We start from the raw sequence: 17,205 nt of genomic DNA, 5'->3' as shown, positions 1-17,205 counted from the left end.
TATTCTGTTCTATAAGTAGAATATTACTCTATGTGAGAAAAGTGGTAGAGAAAATCTAAACTTTTCTCACTAGATAAAATTAGGGAAGTAAAAAATATGTCTGCCCTAAAGTTTAATAACCAACATTAGATAAAGTAACAAAGTCAATTTTAAATGTCAGATACTTACTCTGGTCTGTTTAAAATTCCAAGGAAAACAAAACAACCCTCAAAAGTATTTTAAGACTTTTATTGTTTCCCTCTAGATTACTCTGCATAGCACATGAAGTACAGGAGGAAAAATAACCAAGATTATGTGTAAATGTTAAAATACTGAGTCATTAATGTATTGACTAGGGAGTATAACTCTAAACGTGCAAATGGCTTATAGGAGAGACAGAGGCAGACACTGAATATTGCTCCTAAGTAGGCCTCCAGATAGAGCATGTCATCTGTTCCCCCAGTGGGGATGTCATAGCAGCTGGACCAGTGAAGGGCAGTGCCTTTTAAGTCTTTACCACTACACTCATCTTTATAAGATCTGATTTTCTCTCCCTTAAAGATTGAAAATGAATATGAAGAGACTCTTAAGCCATCATCCATTGTGGGTACCTCTTCGACTTCTTGTACTCCAATCAGCCAGAGGAAGGAAACATCGACCACACGATCTAGTGACCACAGTGCCACTTCCTCAACACTGGTGCAAGATAATACCATTCCTTCAGGAGGGACAGAAGAATTTCCTCCTCCCCCACCTGGCAGCCTTCAAACTCCAATAGAAGTGACGGCCTTTTCCCAGTCCCCTGAATTCCCCAGCCCTCCTAGAATGCCACCAGTCCCCAAAGAATTATATTCTAAACAAAGAAATTTGTATGAGCTAAACCGTTTATATAAACACATCCATCCGGAGTTAAGGAAGAACTTAGAAAAAGATTATATCAGTGAGGTTTCTGAGATTGTTTCTAGTCAAGCGAATCCAAGCAGCTCAGTTTCAGCAGATGTTCAGCAAGCCCGGTATGTTTTTGAAAACACAAATGTCAGTTCTCAAAAAGGCCTGAACTCAGAAAGAGAACATTTGGAGTGGGATGAGATTCTGAAGGGGGAGGTGCAGTCCATGAGGTGGATTTTTGAAAATCAGCCATTAGAGGCCATCAACAATGGCTCTCCAGAGGAAGGTAACATCTCCAAGGGCATTGCTGATCAAGAAATCATTGCTGGTGGTGATGTGAAATATACCACATGGATGTTTGAAACACAACCCATAGACATGCTGGGGGATCATTCTGCTGGCCCTGAAGAAAAAGCTGAGAAAATTCCTGAGCTAGCCAGAGGGGATGTTCGCACAGCCAGATGGATGTTTGAAACAAAGCCATTAGATTCAATGAATCAAAGTCAAGAAGAACCAGGGGTATCTTCCATAAAGGATATAATTGGCGGGGATGTCAAGAATGTGAGATACATGTTTGAAACTCAACATCTGGATCAACTTGGACAGTTTCATACAGTGGATGAGGTTCACTTACTGCAGCTCAGGTCTGAGCTCCAAGAAATTAAGGGAAATGTTAAGCGAAGCATAAAATGTTTTGAAACTCAACCATTCTATGTTATTAGAGATGGTTTAGGTCAAATGCTAGAAATTAAAACTGTTCACAGAGAAGATGTTGAAAAGGGGGATGTGAGAACAGCACGTTGGATGTTTGAAACACAGCCCTTGGACACAATCAATAAGGATATCACAGAAATTAAAGTCATCCGAGGAATATCCATGGAAGAAAAGGTCAAAGGTGGGGTGAGTAGGGTAAAGTGGTTGTTTGAAACTCAGCCTTTGGAGAAAATCAAAGAGTCAGAAGAGGACATGATTGAGAAGGAAACAGTTATGGGTACAGATGTCTCCAGAAAGTGTTGGATGTTTGAAACACAGCCGTTAGACATTCTAAAAGATGTTCCCGACGCAGATCCTGTAAGATCTGAAGAGATAATAGGGGGCGATGTACAAACTACCAAGCGTCTATTTGAAACACTTCCAATAGAAGCTTTAAAAGATAGCCCTGATGTAGGAAAACTTCAAAAAATTACCACCTCTGAAGAAGAAAAGGGGGATGTTAGGCACCAAAAGTGGATTTTCGAAACCCAACCTCTGGAACAGATTAGAGAAGATAAAAAAGAGTACATACGAACAGTGAAACTTGAAGAAGTTGACAGAGGAGATGTCAGGAATTACACAAATATCTTTGAGTCAAACAATTTAATTAAATTTGATGCATCACATAAGATAGAGGTGGAAGGAGTCACAAGAGGTGCTGTAGAATTAAATAAATCACTCTTTGAAACAACACCATTATATGCTATTCAAGATCACCTTGGAAAATACCATCAGGTGAAGACAGTCCAGCAAGAAGAAATCCTAAGAGGTGATGTAAGAAGCTGCAGGTGGCTTTTTGAAACAAGGCCCATTGACCAGTTTGATGAAAGCATTCATAACTTTCAAATAATCAGAGGAATATCTGCTCAGGAAATACAGACTGGAAATGTGAAATGTGCTAAGTGGCTGTTTGAAACCCAACCTCTTGATTCAATTACATATTTTAGTAACAAGGAAGAAGTAGAAGGTAAAACTGAACAAGCTACAGATATCGTTAAAGGGGATGTCAAAACCTGTAGATGGCTTTTTGAAACCCAGCCAATGGAGTCTCTTTATGAAAAAGTCTCATTAATGACTGACAGTGAAGAAATTCCCAAGGGAGACGTCAAAGCCTGTACTTGGCTCTTCGAAACTCGGCCCCTCGATACCATAAAAGATGACTCTGAAGAAACAGTCGAATCACAGACTGTACAACAGGAGGAGATCCATGGTGCGGATGTTCGCTCAGCGTGTTTTCTTTTTGAGACAGAAAATCTGGACAGCATACAAGGAGAAGAAGGAAAGGAAATCAAGGCTGCGGAAGTAGATATCCAAGCTGGGGATGTCTCCAGCATGCGGCATAAATTTGAAAATCAGTCCTTAGACTCTATAAGTTCCAGTTCAGAGGAAGTTTTGAAAAAGATCAAAACCCTAAAGACTGAAGATATTCAGAAAGGCAATGTTTTAAATTGCAGGTGGCTTTTTGAAAATCAACCAATTGATACGATAAAAGAAAGCCAAGATGGTGAGGAATTAGTTAAGACAGTGACAGACATACAAGGTGGAGATGTAAGAAAGGGGTGCTTTATTTTTGAGACTTTTTCTTTAGATGAGATTAAAGAAGAAGCTGACTGTATTAGCACCAAAAAACCAATCACTGAAGAAGTAACAAAGGGTGGCGTAAAAAGCTATAGAATGCTCTTTGAAACCCAGCCCCTCTATGCAATTCAAGACCAAGAAGGGCATTACCATGAAGTGACAACAGTTAAAAAGGAAGAAGTACTTCATGGAGATGTACGAGGGACCAGGTGGCTTTTTGAAACAAAACCATTAGACCTAATTAATCAATCAGAGACTGTGTATGTTATTAAATCTGTTACACAAGAAGACATTCCGAAGGGAGATGTTCGTTCTGTCAGATACAGATTTGAAACCCAGCCACTGGATCAGATTTCAGAAGAATCACGTGATATTGTGCCCACTATAGACTATATTCAAGGTGGAGATGTAAAGACAAGTAAACAATACTTTGAGTCTGACAATTTTGATAAGAATACTTATATAAGAACAGTAAGTGTCAATGAAATACAAAAGGGCAATGTTAAAACATCTACCTGGCTGTTTGAAACCCATATGATAGATGAGCTGAGAGGAGAAGGGTCAGAATATAAAAATATCAAAACAGTCACCCAGGAAGATATGCAGAAAGGTGATGTTAAGCAGGCAGTGTGGCTTTTTGAAAATCAAACTTTGGATTCTATTAAGGAAGTAGATGAAAGCATTACAAAAATCATCAGGGAAGAAATCCCTCCTTCTGATGTGAAGACAACTACATGGCTCTTTGAAACTACACCCCTTCATGAATTTAATGAGAATAGAGTTGAAAAGGTGGAAATTATTGGCAAGAGCATTAAAGAAACCTTAGAAGAACTCTGCTCCCAAAAAGTTATTGAGGCTCCTGGAATCATTATTGAAGCTGATGAAGTTGGGGATGTTCGAATGGCAAAATATAAGCTAATGAATCCAGCCTCTCCTGAGATACAGAAAGAAGAAATTATCAGGGTTGATCTCAAAAATATAATGGTGAACTTACTTTCCAGAAGAGACCATACAAAAAGAGAGATTTTGGTTAGTGAAGAAGAGAGGGGAAATGTTAATTTGACCAAAATGCAATTACTAAATAGATCAACAGAATTCCATGCTGAGAAAGAAGACATAGTGAGTGGTGATGTACAACAAGCAATAAAAAATCTGTTCTCTGAGGAAACATCTGTAAAGAAAGGCATTTTAATTCAGGAGGATGAAAGTGGAGATATTAACATGACTATCTATTGTCTTCTTCATGAAAATGCTGGTGACACGATTAAGCGGGAAGAAGTAATAGGCGGTGATGTGAAACGTACCATTCATAATTTGCTGTCCTCCCTCTCAGACAATAAAATATCTGAAAGGGCTAAAATCGATGCCTCTGAGAGAGGGAATGTACAGTTTTTCACAACATGCATAGAAACTGGAGCTTTGGATTATCTCAAACAACTCCAGACAGGGTCAAATGAAACACTAAGAATGAGGAAACAAGAAGGAGAGGAAGAAGTCATTGGTGGCGATGTAGAGGGCACGAAGCTGTTATTAAAGAAAAGGCAGTTGCAGGTTGGACGTACTGTTAATGAGACGGACATCATCCCAGGAGATGTGCAAAATGTGGTTAGGGTTTTCATGACAGAGCCTCAGAGTACATCTTGTAAGACAACCAAAGAAATTATAAAAGGTGATTTGAAATCAACCCTAAATTCCCTCAGCCAGGCCATAAATCAAAAAACAGTAGCTAAAACAGAAGAAATTATAAAAGGTGACATGCTGGCCACCCTCAAAACACTTAAGGAATCAAACCACCCATGGAAAGAATCTAAACAGCCCAATGCCATCCCTGGTGATATTGAGAAAGCGATCGAATGCCTTGAGAAGACCACAAACACCAGGACAGAAATCCTGAAAAAGGAGCTCATCCGAGATGACCTTGAAACGTCATTAAGGAATCTGAAAGAGACACAAAGAGCTTTCAAAGAGGTAGATAAAAAAGCTGTAATCAAAAAAGATGTGCAAACTGTGAAGGCAGGATCCTCAGAAGAGCAGAAAACAGAGATTCATCAGGTGGCTCTCCAAAGGGACAAAAATAGTGTTTTTCAGCCGAGACCAGGACCACTTGAGCCGACAGCCAGGTGGCAAGGGGGAACAGACGCTCTTAATCAAACGAGAGGTAAATCTGATCATGGGAATTTAATAGAAGAAAGAAGTGAGGTTAATCTTCCAAAAGCCCCCAAAGGCACCGTCAAGATTGTCATAGATCGTGAACAAAACAATGATGCTCTTGAGAAAAGCCTTAGGAAACTATCTAATTCACAGCACAAAGCTATTAAAACTGTGTTGGAATCAGAGGACAGAATGGGTGTCTGTGTTGACATAACAGATACAACAGAGCAGCATGTTAGAGATGTACATATGAACAGACAATTGACTTCCACTGTGTTGGATAAGGAAAACCTAAAAACCAAGGAATCAGAAAGAGAACAGCAGAAGGATGCTGACTTTAACTCTACCCAATATATGGATAGAACAGTTGGGAATCAAAAGACTCAAACTTGGGAACAAAGGAACAACCACCAGAAGAAGACTGAGACTTTTCTTGTAAATAACACTAAAAATACTAAAAACACCAAAATATCTACAGATACACAGAGCTCTAAGTCCCGTCCAACCCAGGGTCCAGTCAACAAGACACTTGGAAAACCTTGTGAAGTTTCAGGGGACCTTCAGAAGAAAACTTTGTCAAAGCAAGAAGTGCCGTATTCTAGTAAAGATGTAAAGAAAAAGAATGTGAGCCCCCAACTAGTATGGCAGACTTTGCCTGTAGATCAAGACACATCAAATGTAACAGAAGTGGAAGTCACCCAAAAAAGCCACAATAAATTAAAGGCAACTGACAAAAAGCAGACCAATGTTCATCTGAAGAGCCAGGATTTCCTAATGAAGACAAATACCTCTGCAGATTTAAAAATGGCGATGGGAATGTCCTTTAATCCAGTCAACTTCAACCCTGAAAATAGTGTAAAAGAAACTGAGTTCCCTCTTCCACCTCCACCTCCTCCGCCACTTTCCAATGCATCATCTGATACTGAATTTCCTCTTCCTCCCCCACCTCCGTCAGTGATACTGCCTGAAGAAAATGTGTTTCCACTCTCACTGTCCGCAGAGAAGATTAAGGCTGAATTTGAAAGTTTCCCAGGCCTCCCTCTTCCTCCACCACCGGAAGCTGAGAAATGTGAAAGGGAATATCCACCTGTGCTTGTACCTCCCCCTCCTCCAGCTCCGTCTCTGAAGCCAGCAGATCTCCTTCCCTCCTCTGTTCAGGAAAAGCACAGAGGAGCATTCTTAAACTATTCCCAGGAAGAAGCCTCAAGCTCTCAGCAAACTCACTCTCAGACTAAAATCATAGCAGGAAAATCAGGAGTCCTTGTGCCACCTCCCACACTCCCCAAACCCAAATTGCCCAGGCAGGCAGAAGATACGAAGAATCTTCCTTCCCCGAAAGTTGGATCCAGAAACTCCCTGCAAGATATTGAGTGTAAAAATACTCTCTCAAAGGATCAGAAAAGAGAAATGATGGCAACTAGCAGTGAACAGAAAGAGACAAAACAGAACATATGTAGAAAAAGTCTTGATGAAAGAAAACAATTATCTATGGATTCTACAAGGTCTCTCTCACAGACACTTCCAGAACCATCATCACCCGAGGGAAAAACAGTAGCACCTCTTGTAAAATCTCATTCAGTTCCAGCAGGTTCAGGACAACCAAGTCCAAAACCTTACATGAGAAAATTTAAGACACCATTAATGATTGCTGAAGAAAAATACAGACAACAAAGAGAAGAGCTGGAAAAGCAGAAACATGAGAGTTCTCGCTACAACATCCTCAAAGCAGAAAGCCAAAATCAAAACATATCGGAGTTGGAAAAGGAAGTGCTATTAGGAACAGCAGATGAGGAGATTCCCCTACGTGGAGTGGATTTAGGACTCTCTGTCGCTCAATCCAACCCAGACTCTCAAAGTCATTCCCAAGTACTAGGTGTGAGTATTGATGATATTATTGATGACCAGCTTTCCACAATGCCACCAGTGACAGTGGCTGCCCAGAAGCTCCAACATGTTCTTGCAGCCTCAGAAGACAAAGATACCATGAAAAAGGAAGTTTTACAGAGCTCAAGGGACATGATACAGTCTACATCAGCTTGCAAAATTAAACAGAGTCACAAAGAATGTACCACACAAAAGACACAACAGACACAACAGAAGAAGTATCTGGAGCAGTTGCCCCTACCCCAAAACAAGCCAGTGTCCCCAAGTTTCAAAGTTAAAACCATCAAGCTTCCAACTCTAGATCATAAATTAAATGAGACAGATCAAAGCTATGAAAGCCATAAAAAGAAATCTGAAGTTGACGTTCAAACTGTTACCAGACAACAGTACCAGGAAATGAAGAAAACAGAAGGAAGCACTGAGTATAGTAATAAGAAATCTGTGACTGAAAAATCTTATCAGGTACCTAAGAAAGAGAAAACAGTAACAGTAAAATTGCCTATAGAACCCATGGAGAAAAGCCACAAACATAAGCTCAGTATAGTTCATGAGAAGCAAAGAGAATTCAGAGAATCAGATGGTGAGCAACTTCCAGAAAGTAAAGAAACAATTCAGGGACCACTGATGACTGGTCCAAAGGAAGAGAGACTTACAGTTGAAAGAAAACAAGACCAATTGAATAAATCAGCACAGAAGGTGGTCATGCAAATGGTTACTGATGCACATCTTGACTCCCAGACTCAGAATATTCAGCAAACACAGACTTCTGAATATCAAGTTGAGCATAAAAAATTGCCTCAGCTGTATAATAATCTGCAGGAAGAAAAATGTCTTGGAGTCAAGGGTCCAAAACAGAAACAAATCTTTTCTAATACTAAAGATTCAAAGCAAGAGATTACACAGAACAAATCTTTATTTTCCTCTGTGAAAGAATCCCAGCAGGATAATGGAAAATATGCTGTGAACATATTGGAATTCTTGAGAAAACGTGAAGAAATACACCAGATTTTGTCTAGGGTAAAGCAGTTTGAAGCGGAGCCAGATAAAAATGGCCTTAAGACATTTCAGACATTGTTAAGTATTATTCCAGTATGGCTATTAAGTGAAGAAAAAAGAAAATACGGAGTTCGCATTGCTGTGGAGAATAACATAGAGAAAATCAAAGAAGAAATCATGCATATTAAAACTCAAGCAGAGGACATGCTTGTGTCCTGTGAGAATATAATTCATACAGCCATGACATCCTCCAAGGCTGGAATTCAGAAAAACAAACCTGCTAGGTTCAGTGAAACATCATCTAAAGTATCTAGTGTTAATGTCAGCTGTAACAAAAACACTGAACAGAAAGAAAATACAATCGTAGAAGAAACAGAGCACCATCAAAGAGCAACACATCATGAAGCAACTGCTCAGAATCATGTGAAAACCCATCCGGAGATTAAACTAGATGATAGTAAGACTTCTCCTCCCTCCTTAAAAACACGCCCACCATCACCAACTTTTATAACAATCGAGTCTACTGCCCGGCGAACAGAAACCTCTACTAAGGATGAGCTTTCTCAGTCTCCTAAAAAGGACAGTTTACCTGAACCATCATCACCAGGAAGGCCCATGTCACAAACATCTACAATTCACAGAGCAAATGCCTCCCCTTCTCCACCCAGGAGTCGCTCAGAACAACTTGTCAAACTCAGAGACACCACTGCCAAGTTATCCAGAGGTACCATCCCATGTTCATCAGTAACCCCTGTCCCAATTGTAGAGAAAAGGTCTGAGATCATCACATCTCCTGCAACACTTTGTCACCAAATTAAGATAGAAACTTGTCATAGGGACTCTCCACCTACAATCACAATACCGGTAAGTGTAAATCATGTCGATAGTAGTTCCTTCAGAGAATCCATGGACGCTCAAGAGGAAGTTAGGAAAGTAGGGAAAAGGGCGACTTACGTTCACAAAGACAGAATAAATTCCTCTGGGTGTATAGGGCCAGATACCGAATGTTTTGATGCAGTTGAAATCATCCACAAAGTTGAAGGTCCCCTCAGGTCAGAAAACACACAGAGATATGAAGCAGCCAACCAAACTGTTCAAATGGCTGAAAATTTCATGAATGACCATGAAAATGAAGTAAACAGATGGTTCAGGGAATTTGAGGATGGCCCAGTTTTTGAAGCAAAGTCGAAGAAAAGAGTTTATGTAAATGGAGAAGCAAACCATAATATAACACAAGAAAGTCATACATTTTGTAAGGAGGAATTTGGATTAACATCTTCAGAGAACACTAGTTTTACAGGCTTTTCATGCAATCATCCTAGGGAACTACAAGAAAAAATTCCTGTTAAGCAGTCTAGCATACGCTCTGAAACAAGGTCCCTAAGTGAGCATTTCTCAGGTGTGGATGCATTTGAGAGTCAAGTTGTGGGGTCGAAGATGACAGTTTCTTCACCACATAACTCAGAAGCTGGCAAATCTGGCTTTGACTTCAAGCACGCCCCACCAACCTATGAAGACGTCATCGCTGGCCACATTTTAGATGTTTCTGATTCACCTAAAGAACTCAGGAGGAATTTTCAAGAGACGTGGCAGGAGAGTCAAAGAGTCTTTAAAAACCTGGGATATGCAACCTCAGATGCTTCTGCAACAGAGATGAGAACTGCCTTCCAAGAAGAATCTGCATTTATAAGTGGTAAATGAGCTTGGAAAGCGTGAAGTAACATTAACCCATGCCATAGCTAAGATGACTTGCAGTTTCATATTAAACGAAAACTAACAGCTTCCCCTGGTTGCTGACACCCTTTTCTTACAAAGTTTGCTTTTACTACTTTCTCTTTACAAAAGCATGGAACGTGGCTCACCTGCACTGTGTGAGAATAACAAATACTATTATATAGATTATAGAGACCATTTATTTGTTAAGGTAAATAGGCTTTTGATAATATAATAATAGTTGTTTTTGTGATAGTATTCAAGATTCTGTTTAACTATACATTTATTAATAATTGTATACCTATAGTACATTATTAGTACTTTTTTAAGACAATATTAGGTATATCCCTTGACCCATTATTGAGGTAATTTTAACTACCAGAACTAAGTAGAGTTCGCATTTGATTTCCATGCAGCCTGGTAATAGTACAAGGAGGAATTTACGGCCTTCCTAAGTGCTTTAAGGGTTTTTATTGATTGATATCTCTGAAAAAAGAGTAGGTATGGAATTAGGTCTTTTGTATACTTAATTATTGTTGTTGAGTTGGATAGAGTTAGCTTTGCCTCAGGCCACTTTCTTTCCTACAACTGATTTTTTTTACCTTTCTTAAACCCCAGATGACAGCTCAGTTGGCCTCGTTCACAGATGAACATGGACAATACATTTTTAATATTTGATTAGGTTTGGAAGGAGGGAGATTTAAAACATATGAACTGAGTACATAATTTTAGCATCAGAGAATAGCTGGTTTCTTTACATTTCCCTGCTTTTTTACAAGTAACAAGGCTTCACAATAAAAGGGTTTGACATAATTAACATGCATCACTGGTGTAGTCCATTTCTTTAGGCAGACTGAAAGAAATAGCAAGCTTTAAATGACCGCTGAGATGAATAGTTATGCCTCTAGCCTATTTGCAACATATGTGTCTAGTTTATCAGGTTAATATGATTTCTAATATGCTTGCTTCTGGCATGATCAGGCAAAGCTGTCTAATTAATTTCAAATGCTCAGTTCTGTTAAGATGGCTAGAAAAGATACAGAAAATACACAAAAAATTGCTGTTAAATAGAGAAATGTGTCTCCTCCTAGAACCAAAAAAAAAAAAAAACCACAAAGGAGATTATTTAGTAGCCCAAATTGAACATCAAGCACTGAAGTGCATATATGTATTTGCAACAAAATCCCTGAGCACACATGATCTTTTGTATAACTAGTATGAGATCTTAGTTATTCTCACACAGTCCTTGTGAGGGTCAAAACAATACTGAGGTGAAAGTTCCATGCCAGTTTTGAACCACATGCAAACACTGGCTAGTAATATGACTGCTATTATTCACAGGACTTGCATTCGAGGAGAGTGGCCACATGGGGCTGTAGGTGCTTCAGAGCAAGAGAAGAGGAAGGAAAACTGTAGAAGGCAGACTCAAGAATCCAAAAAGCCCTAAAATCTAAAGCCATTTATGTTAAGGACAAATGGCCCTGATTTTGATGTATTCAAAAGTCTCATTGCATTAAAGTTAAGAATTGATGTCAGAGAGTGAACGCTAAGTCACCAAGGAAATATTTAAGCAAATGCAATATCCTTAGCTTGAGAAGATATGCATGTCTTTCAGAAAAACCTCTCCAGCATGCTTTAAGAAACTAAAACTTTGGATCAAGATGGGTGTAAACCTTCATGTCCATAAGGGGTCCAGTTATCTAGAATGAATGATCTCAGGGCTCTCTGTGGTGAGTTTACTGTATTTTCTTTCTAACGTATTGAGTTAGTGAACATATTTTATGCGTGTATGTTTCCTTAAAAAGAAGTCAGCTTGTTCAATGCATAAATAATAGTACAGACACTAGAGAAATGTTGATTGGACCAGAGCCTGAGGATGGACTATGTCCAGAGAAACAAAATGGGGACACCAGTCTGAGAGCTTTCTACTTGCACTACATGGCCAATTAGTATGTTGTCATCTCTTTTGTTTTTACAATGTGCTTAAACTTAGCACCTCATAAGCTTTTGTAAATTTTTATTTTTAGAAACTGCTGCTCCCGGACAAGGAAATATGTATACTTTGTCACAAGACAGTTTATCCAGTGGAGTGCCTCGTAGCCGACAAGCAGATTTTCCATGAGTCCTGCTTCCGATGCCACCACTGTAACAGTAAACTGAGGTAAAGCGTCGTGTGCTGTGCGGTACAGATCTTTGAAGAACCTGCCTTAGTCTAATAACATGAGGATTTAGACTTTTCCAGATCTTGCTGTCAACAGTTAACACAGCCACCAAAAGGTGTTCGTGTTCTGTTGTGTTTTACCCAGGATGGCTGTGACCTTCCTCCTTTTGAGATTGTGCTTTCCCAGTGACCCTGAGAAGGGTCCCTTCTGCCCAAATATGGAACCCACGTTGATAAGAAAAATCAAGGGTTACTGTGCAAATCAAGATTTTAAAATTATTACCTTCATCTAAAGTCTAGATTACACATTAGGAGTAAGTAAGCTTATTCTGTAAAAGTCAGATAGTAAATATTTTCAGCTTTGCAAGTCATACTGTTTCCATCACTATTGAACTTTCCTGTAGAGGCCAAAGCAGCCACAGACAGCTAAGCGAATGGGCGTGGCTGTAAACGGATGGTCCCCGCTCTAGTCCGGTGAAACTTCAGACACAAATTAGGTGGTTGGCTGGAGTTTACCTATGTTTGGGCTACTCCATGTATGTTAACAAATTAATAAATACATAGAATTTAGAATAAGGTCACTCTCAGATAAATACTCTGTTTATTCTCTGGTGCAGCAGAAGCACTAAGTCAACACAGTGACAAGCTCACTCATTTTTCCAAAACTCTTGACGTAAATGTACTTAAATGAATGTGGCACTTGTAGCTATAGTCTGAGGTGCTGAAATGTAATTATTTTGCTGAATCCAATGTACATCTCTCAGACTGTATCTTGTCTGACTTTAATTGACAATGTCAACCACCCATCATTGCAAGGTTCTTTTCCCTGGGGTTCCATGGTGCCAGAGTATAACCGTCTTCCTCCCGCCTTTGGGGTTCCTTCTCAGAACCCTGTGTAGGTGGACTCTTTCTCTGTCCATCACCAAGGTGGTAGAGATGCTTACAATTCTGCGATGGGCACTTATTTTTCTCACTGTATATAATCTGTCTGGTTTATCACAGCCACTCCCACAACTTTAGTCTTCATTCATGTGTCAATAACTGAAATCCGTACCATGAGTCAGCTCCCTCCTTTGTGTATCAGATCCTTTTATCTCAATGACTAGTATGTATCACCAATTAGATTTCTCATAAGTACAACAAATTCAATATGTCCCATTATCTTCTGTCTACTGAAATTCCTTCCTTTTACTTCCTGATCTGTGTGCTACTTTCTCAGTAAATGACATTTAGAGTAACTCAATGACAGACATGTGAAGTCACCTTTGAGTCCTTCCTCTCCCTCATTCCCTACCCACCCCCAACAATGACCAAGTCCTATAATTTCTGTCTCACAAACCTCTTGAGATGTATACTTTTCTCCTCTCCCACAGCCCAGATTCCTCTCCCCAATTCCAAAAAAACCCAGATTCCAGTGGGTCAGTTTTGGGAATTTGACTTCTCTAGCCTCTTCAGTCTTCCTACCTCAGGGCCCTTGCACTTACTGATGATTGGTGAGGGCAAAGCCCTTCCCCATTTCAGCTCTTGTTCTCTGATTGTCATGTGATACTTTCCAGGAAATGCTGACTGGCTATTCCGTGGTCTCATATTTTCAGGTCCAGCAGGCACCTTCTTTTTTCCCTCTGCTGTCAGCCATACAGATGTGATGACTATCATGCTAGTCTTGTGGCTTTTGGGGCTTTTCCTTACCTCCTGGTATTTTGGGGTTAGTGGAGATACCTTGTCACTTAGCTTTGTTACAGATTTTATCCATAAATTTTAAGTTTTGCTTTCTTATTGATATATCTGTTTTTATGTGGAGATTCAGAGGTGTTCAAAAACAATACTGCTGTCTTCAACTAAATTTGCTATTAATTGTAACAGATTCTCTATCTGTGACCTCCCCAAAGAAGCCAGACAAATAGTTGCATAGGCAAGCTTTCAATTTCATTCAAAATCCAGTTACCCAGGAAGTTCAAATAGTTGATTTTTGTGAGTGTGATATTCAGAAACTATTAAAAATTGCAACCCTTCACATAAATCACTGAGTTGGCAAAGATTAAGTCCTATCATTTTGTAACCCCTATAACTGCATATTAATTACACTATCATATCTATTGTACCAATAGCTGACATACAGCATGAAATTCTAAATACTGTAGGACAGGTATCATGTAGGATATTAGTGATAACTATTAACTAATAGGAATGCTGAATCAATAAGCACCTTCTTCCTATTGCCAGTAAATTAATTATACTGAATCTCTGACTCATTCTTGGAAATAATGAATTCTCTTATTCCCTATGAACTTGAAGAGTACCTATGTAGAATGTTTAATTTTTTTTTCTTTTTCACTTTTTGGCAGTTTGGGAAATTATGCATCACTGCATGGACAAATATATTGTAAACCACACTTTAAGCAACTTTTCAAATCTAAAGGAAATTATGATGAAGGTTTTGGACACAAACAGCATAAAGACCGATGGAATTGCAAAATTCAGAGCAGCTCAGTGGACTGTATTCCTAATGAAGCACCAATTATGTGTAAAAACAGTACAGAAAACACCCCCACACTTAGGGATCTTAACAAACATGTAGATGCTGATAACAGTGAAGGGCAAAGGGATGATCTGAGAAAAGTCAGGGAGAGGGGAAAATTAAAAATCATTTGGCCCCCATCCAGGGAGCTGCCTGAGAAAACCTTCCCCCTTGAGGAAGAACTCAAAATGAGCAAACCGAAATGGCCACCTGAAATGACAGCCCCTGCATCTGCTGAAGTTAAAGATGAACTAAGAGAACACAATAACACTCTGGAAAATAAAGGACAAGAGCAAGATACTTCTATCTTTGAGGCATGTCTGCAGCCCATCCATATGTGTCAGAAAGAAGATGTTACCAGAATCCAAGAAATGGAAGTATACAAAGCAAGGCAAGATGAGCAGGAAGGAAATAAGAATGTGCCAGATAAGCTGAATGAGGCTGAAGAAATAAAGAATAAGAGGAAAAGTGAAATGGATGTTAGCAAGAATAATAATGGGGTTGTTCAGATAGCTGAGAAGGAGAAAAATGAACCAAGTAATGAACTTGACTGTGCAGAAGTTATACGGGTTACTGACACTGATGATGAGGTGGTACCAGAAAATCATAAAGAGAATTTGAATAAGAATAATAATAACAATTATGTAGCAGTCTTGGATCTGAATAATGGTGGGCAGAAGGCATCTATTTTAGAACTTCCTGATCTATTTCCACTGTCAAGTGAAGCCAACTGTGTTGCGAGTGACTATGCGATTGAAGACTTAGAAAGCGTATCCAGAATCTCTGAGTTACTCGGTGTGTTTGAACCTGAAGAGACATCCTCGAGGACTGTCCCAGCTGTGGCTCTCGAGAAGCAGGCTGGCAGAGCTACTGCTGACAGGCCTGCGCAGTCTGCCCCCAAGTCAGTCCTCAGTGGCGGCTTAAGAGGAAAGAGGAACAGCTCAATGGCCTCTCCTCCTAACACAAATACCTTAAGCATCACAGAAAACCACTCAGATAACAAGAATCTACGCTTCTTCTTTTCTAACACTATGAAAATTGCTGCTTTTTCCAAGAAGAATGAGAACACTGATTTAACAGAGTCTATAGATCCAATTAAAAACATGCCATGTTTGTATTTAAGAGGACTTGGGAGGAACATCAAACACTGGCATGGTGAAGAAGGAGCACCAGGAAACACAAGCTCTGACACTCTGAGCAGTGAATGTGCAGCTAAGCCTTCGTTTCCCAGAGTGGAGGACCAGTTTGAACAACTCACTGTGGAAGAGCAAATTAAAAGGAATAGGTGCTACAGTGACACAGAGTAAAACATCTCTGGCCACTTGGAGTACACACGCAGGCATGGACTTGAGGGATTTTGATGACCTTTAGTAGAACTTGAAAGCTTAATGTTCAGAAATCTCATGACTATCACAATGGGATATTCCTTGTGTTACACCGTATGATTTTCCCAATTTGAACCTACTTTTAATCTGAATGGAATGAAAAAAAATGAAACAATATGGCGATGTTTTCTGTCAAGTGGCACTTAAATGTATCGCTCTCTTTTTCAACATGCCAGAGAGCATCATCAGGGAGATTCTATTCTGCTAATGTTTATCATAATTCTTATACCTTCTCTATAATTTCTGCTGAAATAAAATTCAATCACCTGGGATACAAACCAAAACACTTCTGTAACTTTTTTCCATATATATTGTCATTCTAAACATATATGCTTTCCATAATTTAGGAAGTATTTGTCATGGAGCAAGTATTTAACACACAAACATGCATGCATAAGCAAATAATCCTGGAAAGAAAAAAAATAGTATACTAAAATTACAGTATTATTAGAAAATATAAAATTTACCTTCTTTTTTTGCTCTGTATTTTAAAGATATGAGAATTGTTATGATTCTTTAAATAATTACCCATATTAAACTATCATGGTATATGTCTATAAACATTTAATGAAAAATACCAACTTTCCTCCAAAATAACATGGAGTCCATACTCAGAAATCAAATGAACTAGAAAGATTTTAGAAGTTACTTAAATAAATTATACACATGGTATTTTTCACTGCTTACCATATGCAACTGATAAGTACACAAATCATACCGCTGATTTTTGTCAGGTATTTTTTTCATCATAGTCAATGGATATTAAATTTTTCTCTTATAAAAACAGTCTCTGGAAAACTTGTCTTCAAATATTCTGCTGATACTGCCTTTCTGAAAATACATTTGACGATTCTGAGAAAAAAACATGAATATAAATTGGTGGCTTCACATTCATTTACAGTGTACATACATGAAAACTGGCCTTATCCCATATTCCCCTACATAAACACAAAATTGACTTAGTCTATTAAGTATGAAACCAAAATACAGTGTTGAAAACTATTTCTCTTTAGAAAGTAAAATAGACTCTCTCTTGCTAGTATGTTCCAACAGATACCTACAGTCTGAATTATTAGTCTGCTCAGGCTGCCATAACAAAATATCACAGACTGGGTAGAAAAAATAACAGAAACTTATTTTATCGCAGTTCAGGAGGCTAGAAGTCAACACCAAAGGGTCAAGGAGCAGGCAGGCTCGGT

At 39.0% G+C, this 17,205-nt stretch overlaps 1 protein-coding gene across 2 annotated transcripts in view; it reads left to right on the top strand.

The window, feature by feature from the left end:
* Positions 1-16,290, top strand: part of XIRP2 (xin actin binding repeat containing 2) — a 59,356-nt gene extending 43,066 nt beyond the window's left edge. Inside the window, exons 7-9 of one of the 2 annotated variants that reach the window (XM_057505456.1) lie at positions 541-9,921; positions 11,985-12,103; positions 14,449-16,290. In XM_057505456.1, the coding sequence (XP_057361439.1) occupies positions 541-9,921; positions 11,985-12,103; positions 14,449-15,928 (10,980 nt within the window). In that variant the 3' untranslated portion in view covers positions 15,929-16,290. Of the gene's footprint in view, positions 1-540; positions 9,923-11,969; positions 12,104-14,448 lie in introns of both variants that reach the window. The other variant, XM_036884180.2, reaches the window with a different exon arrangement.
* Positions 16,291-17,205: the final 915 nt, after the last annotated feature.

The sequence above is a fragment of the Manis pentadactyla genome, chromosome 8 (assembly GCF_030020395.1).
Source record: "Manis pentadactyla isolate mManPen7 chromosome 8, mManPen7.hap1, whole genome shotgun sequence".
Classification (NCBI taxonomy): Eukaryota; Metazoa; Chordata; class Mammalia; order Pholidota; family Manidae; genus Manis; species Manis pentadactyla.
The sequence above is the reverse complement of the archived record's forward strand: the minus strand, read 5'-3'. Positions and strand labels throughout refer to the sequence as shown.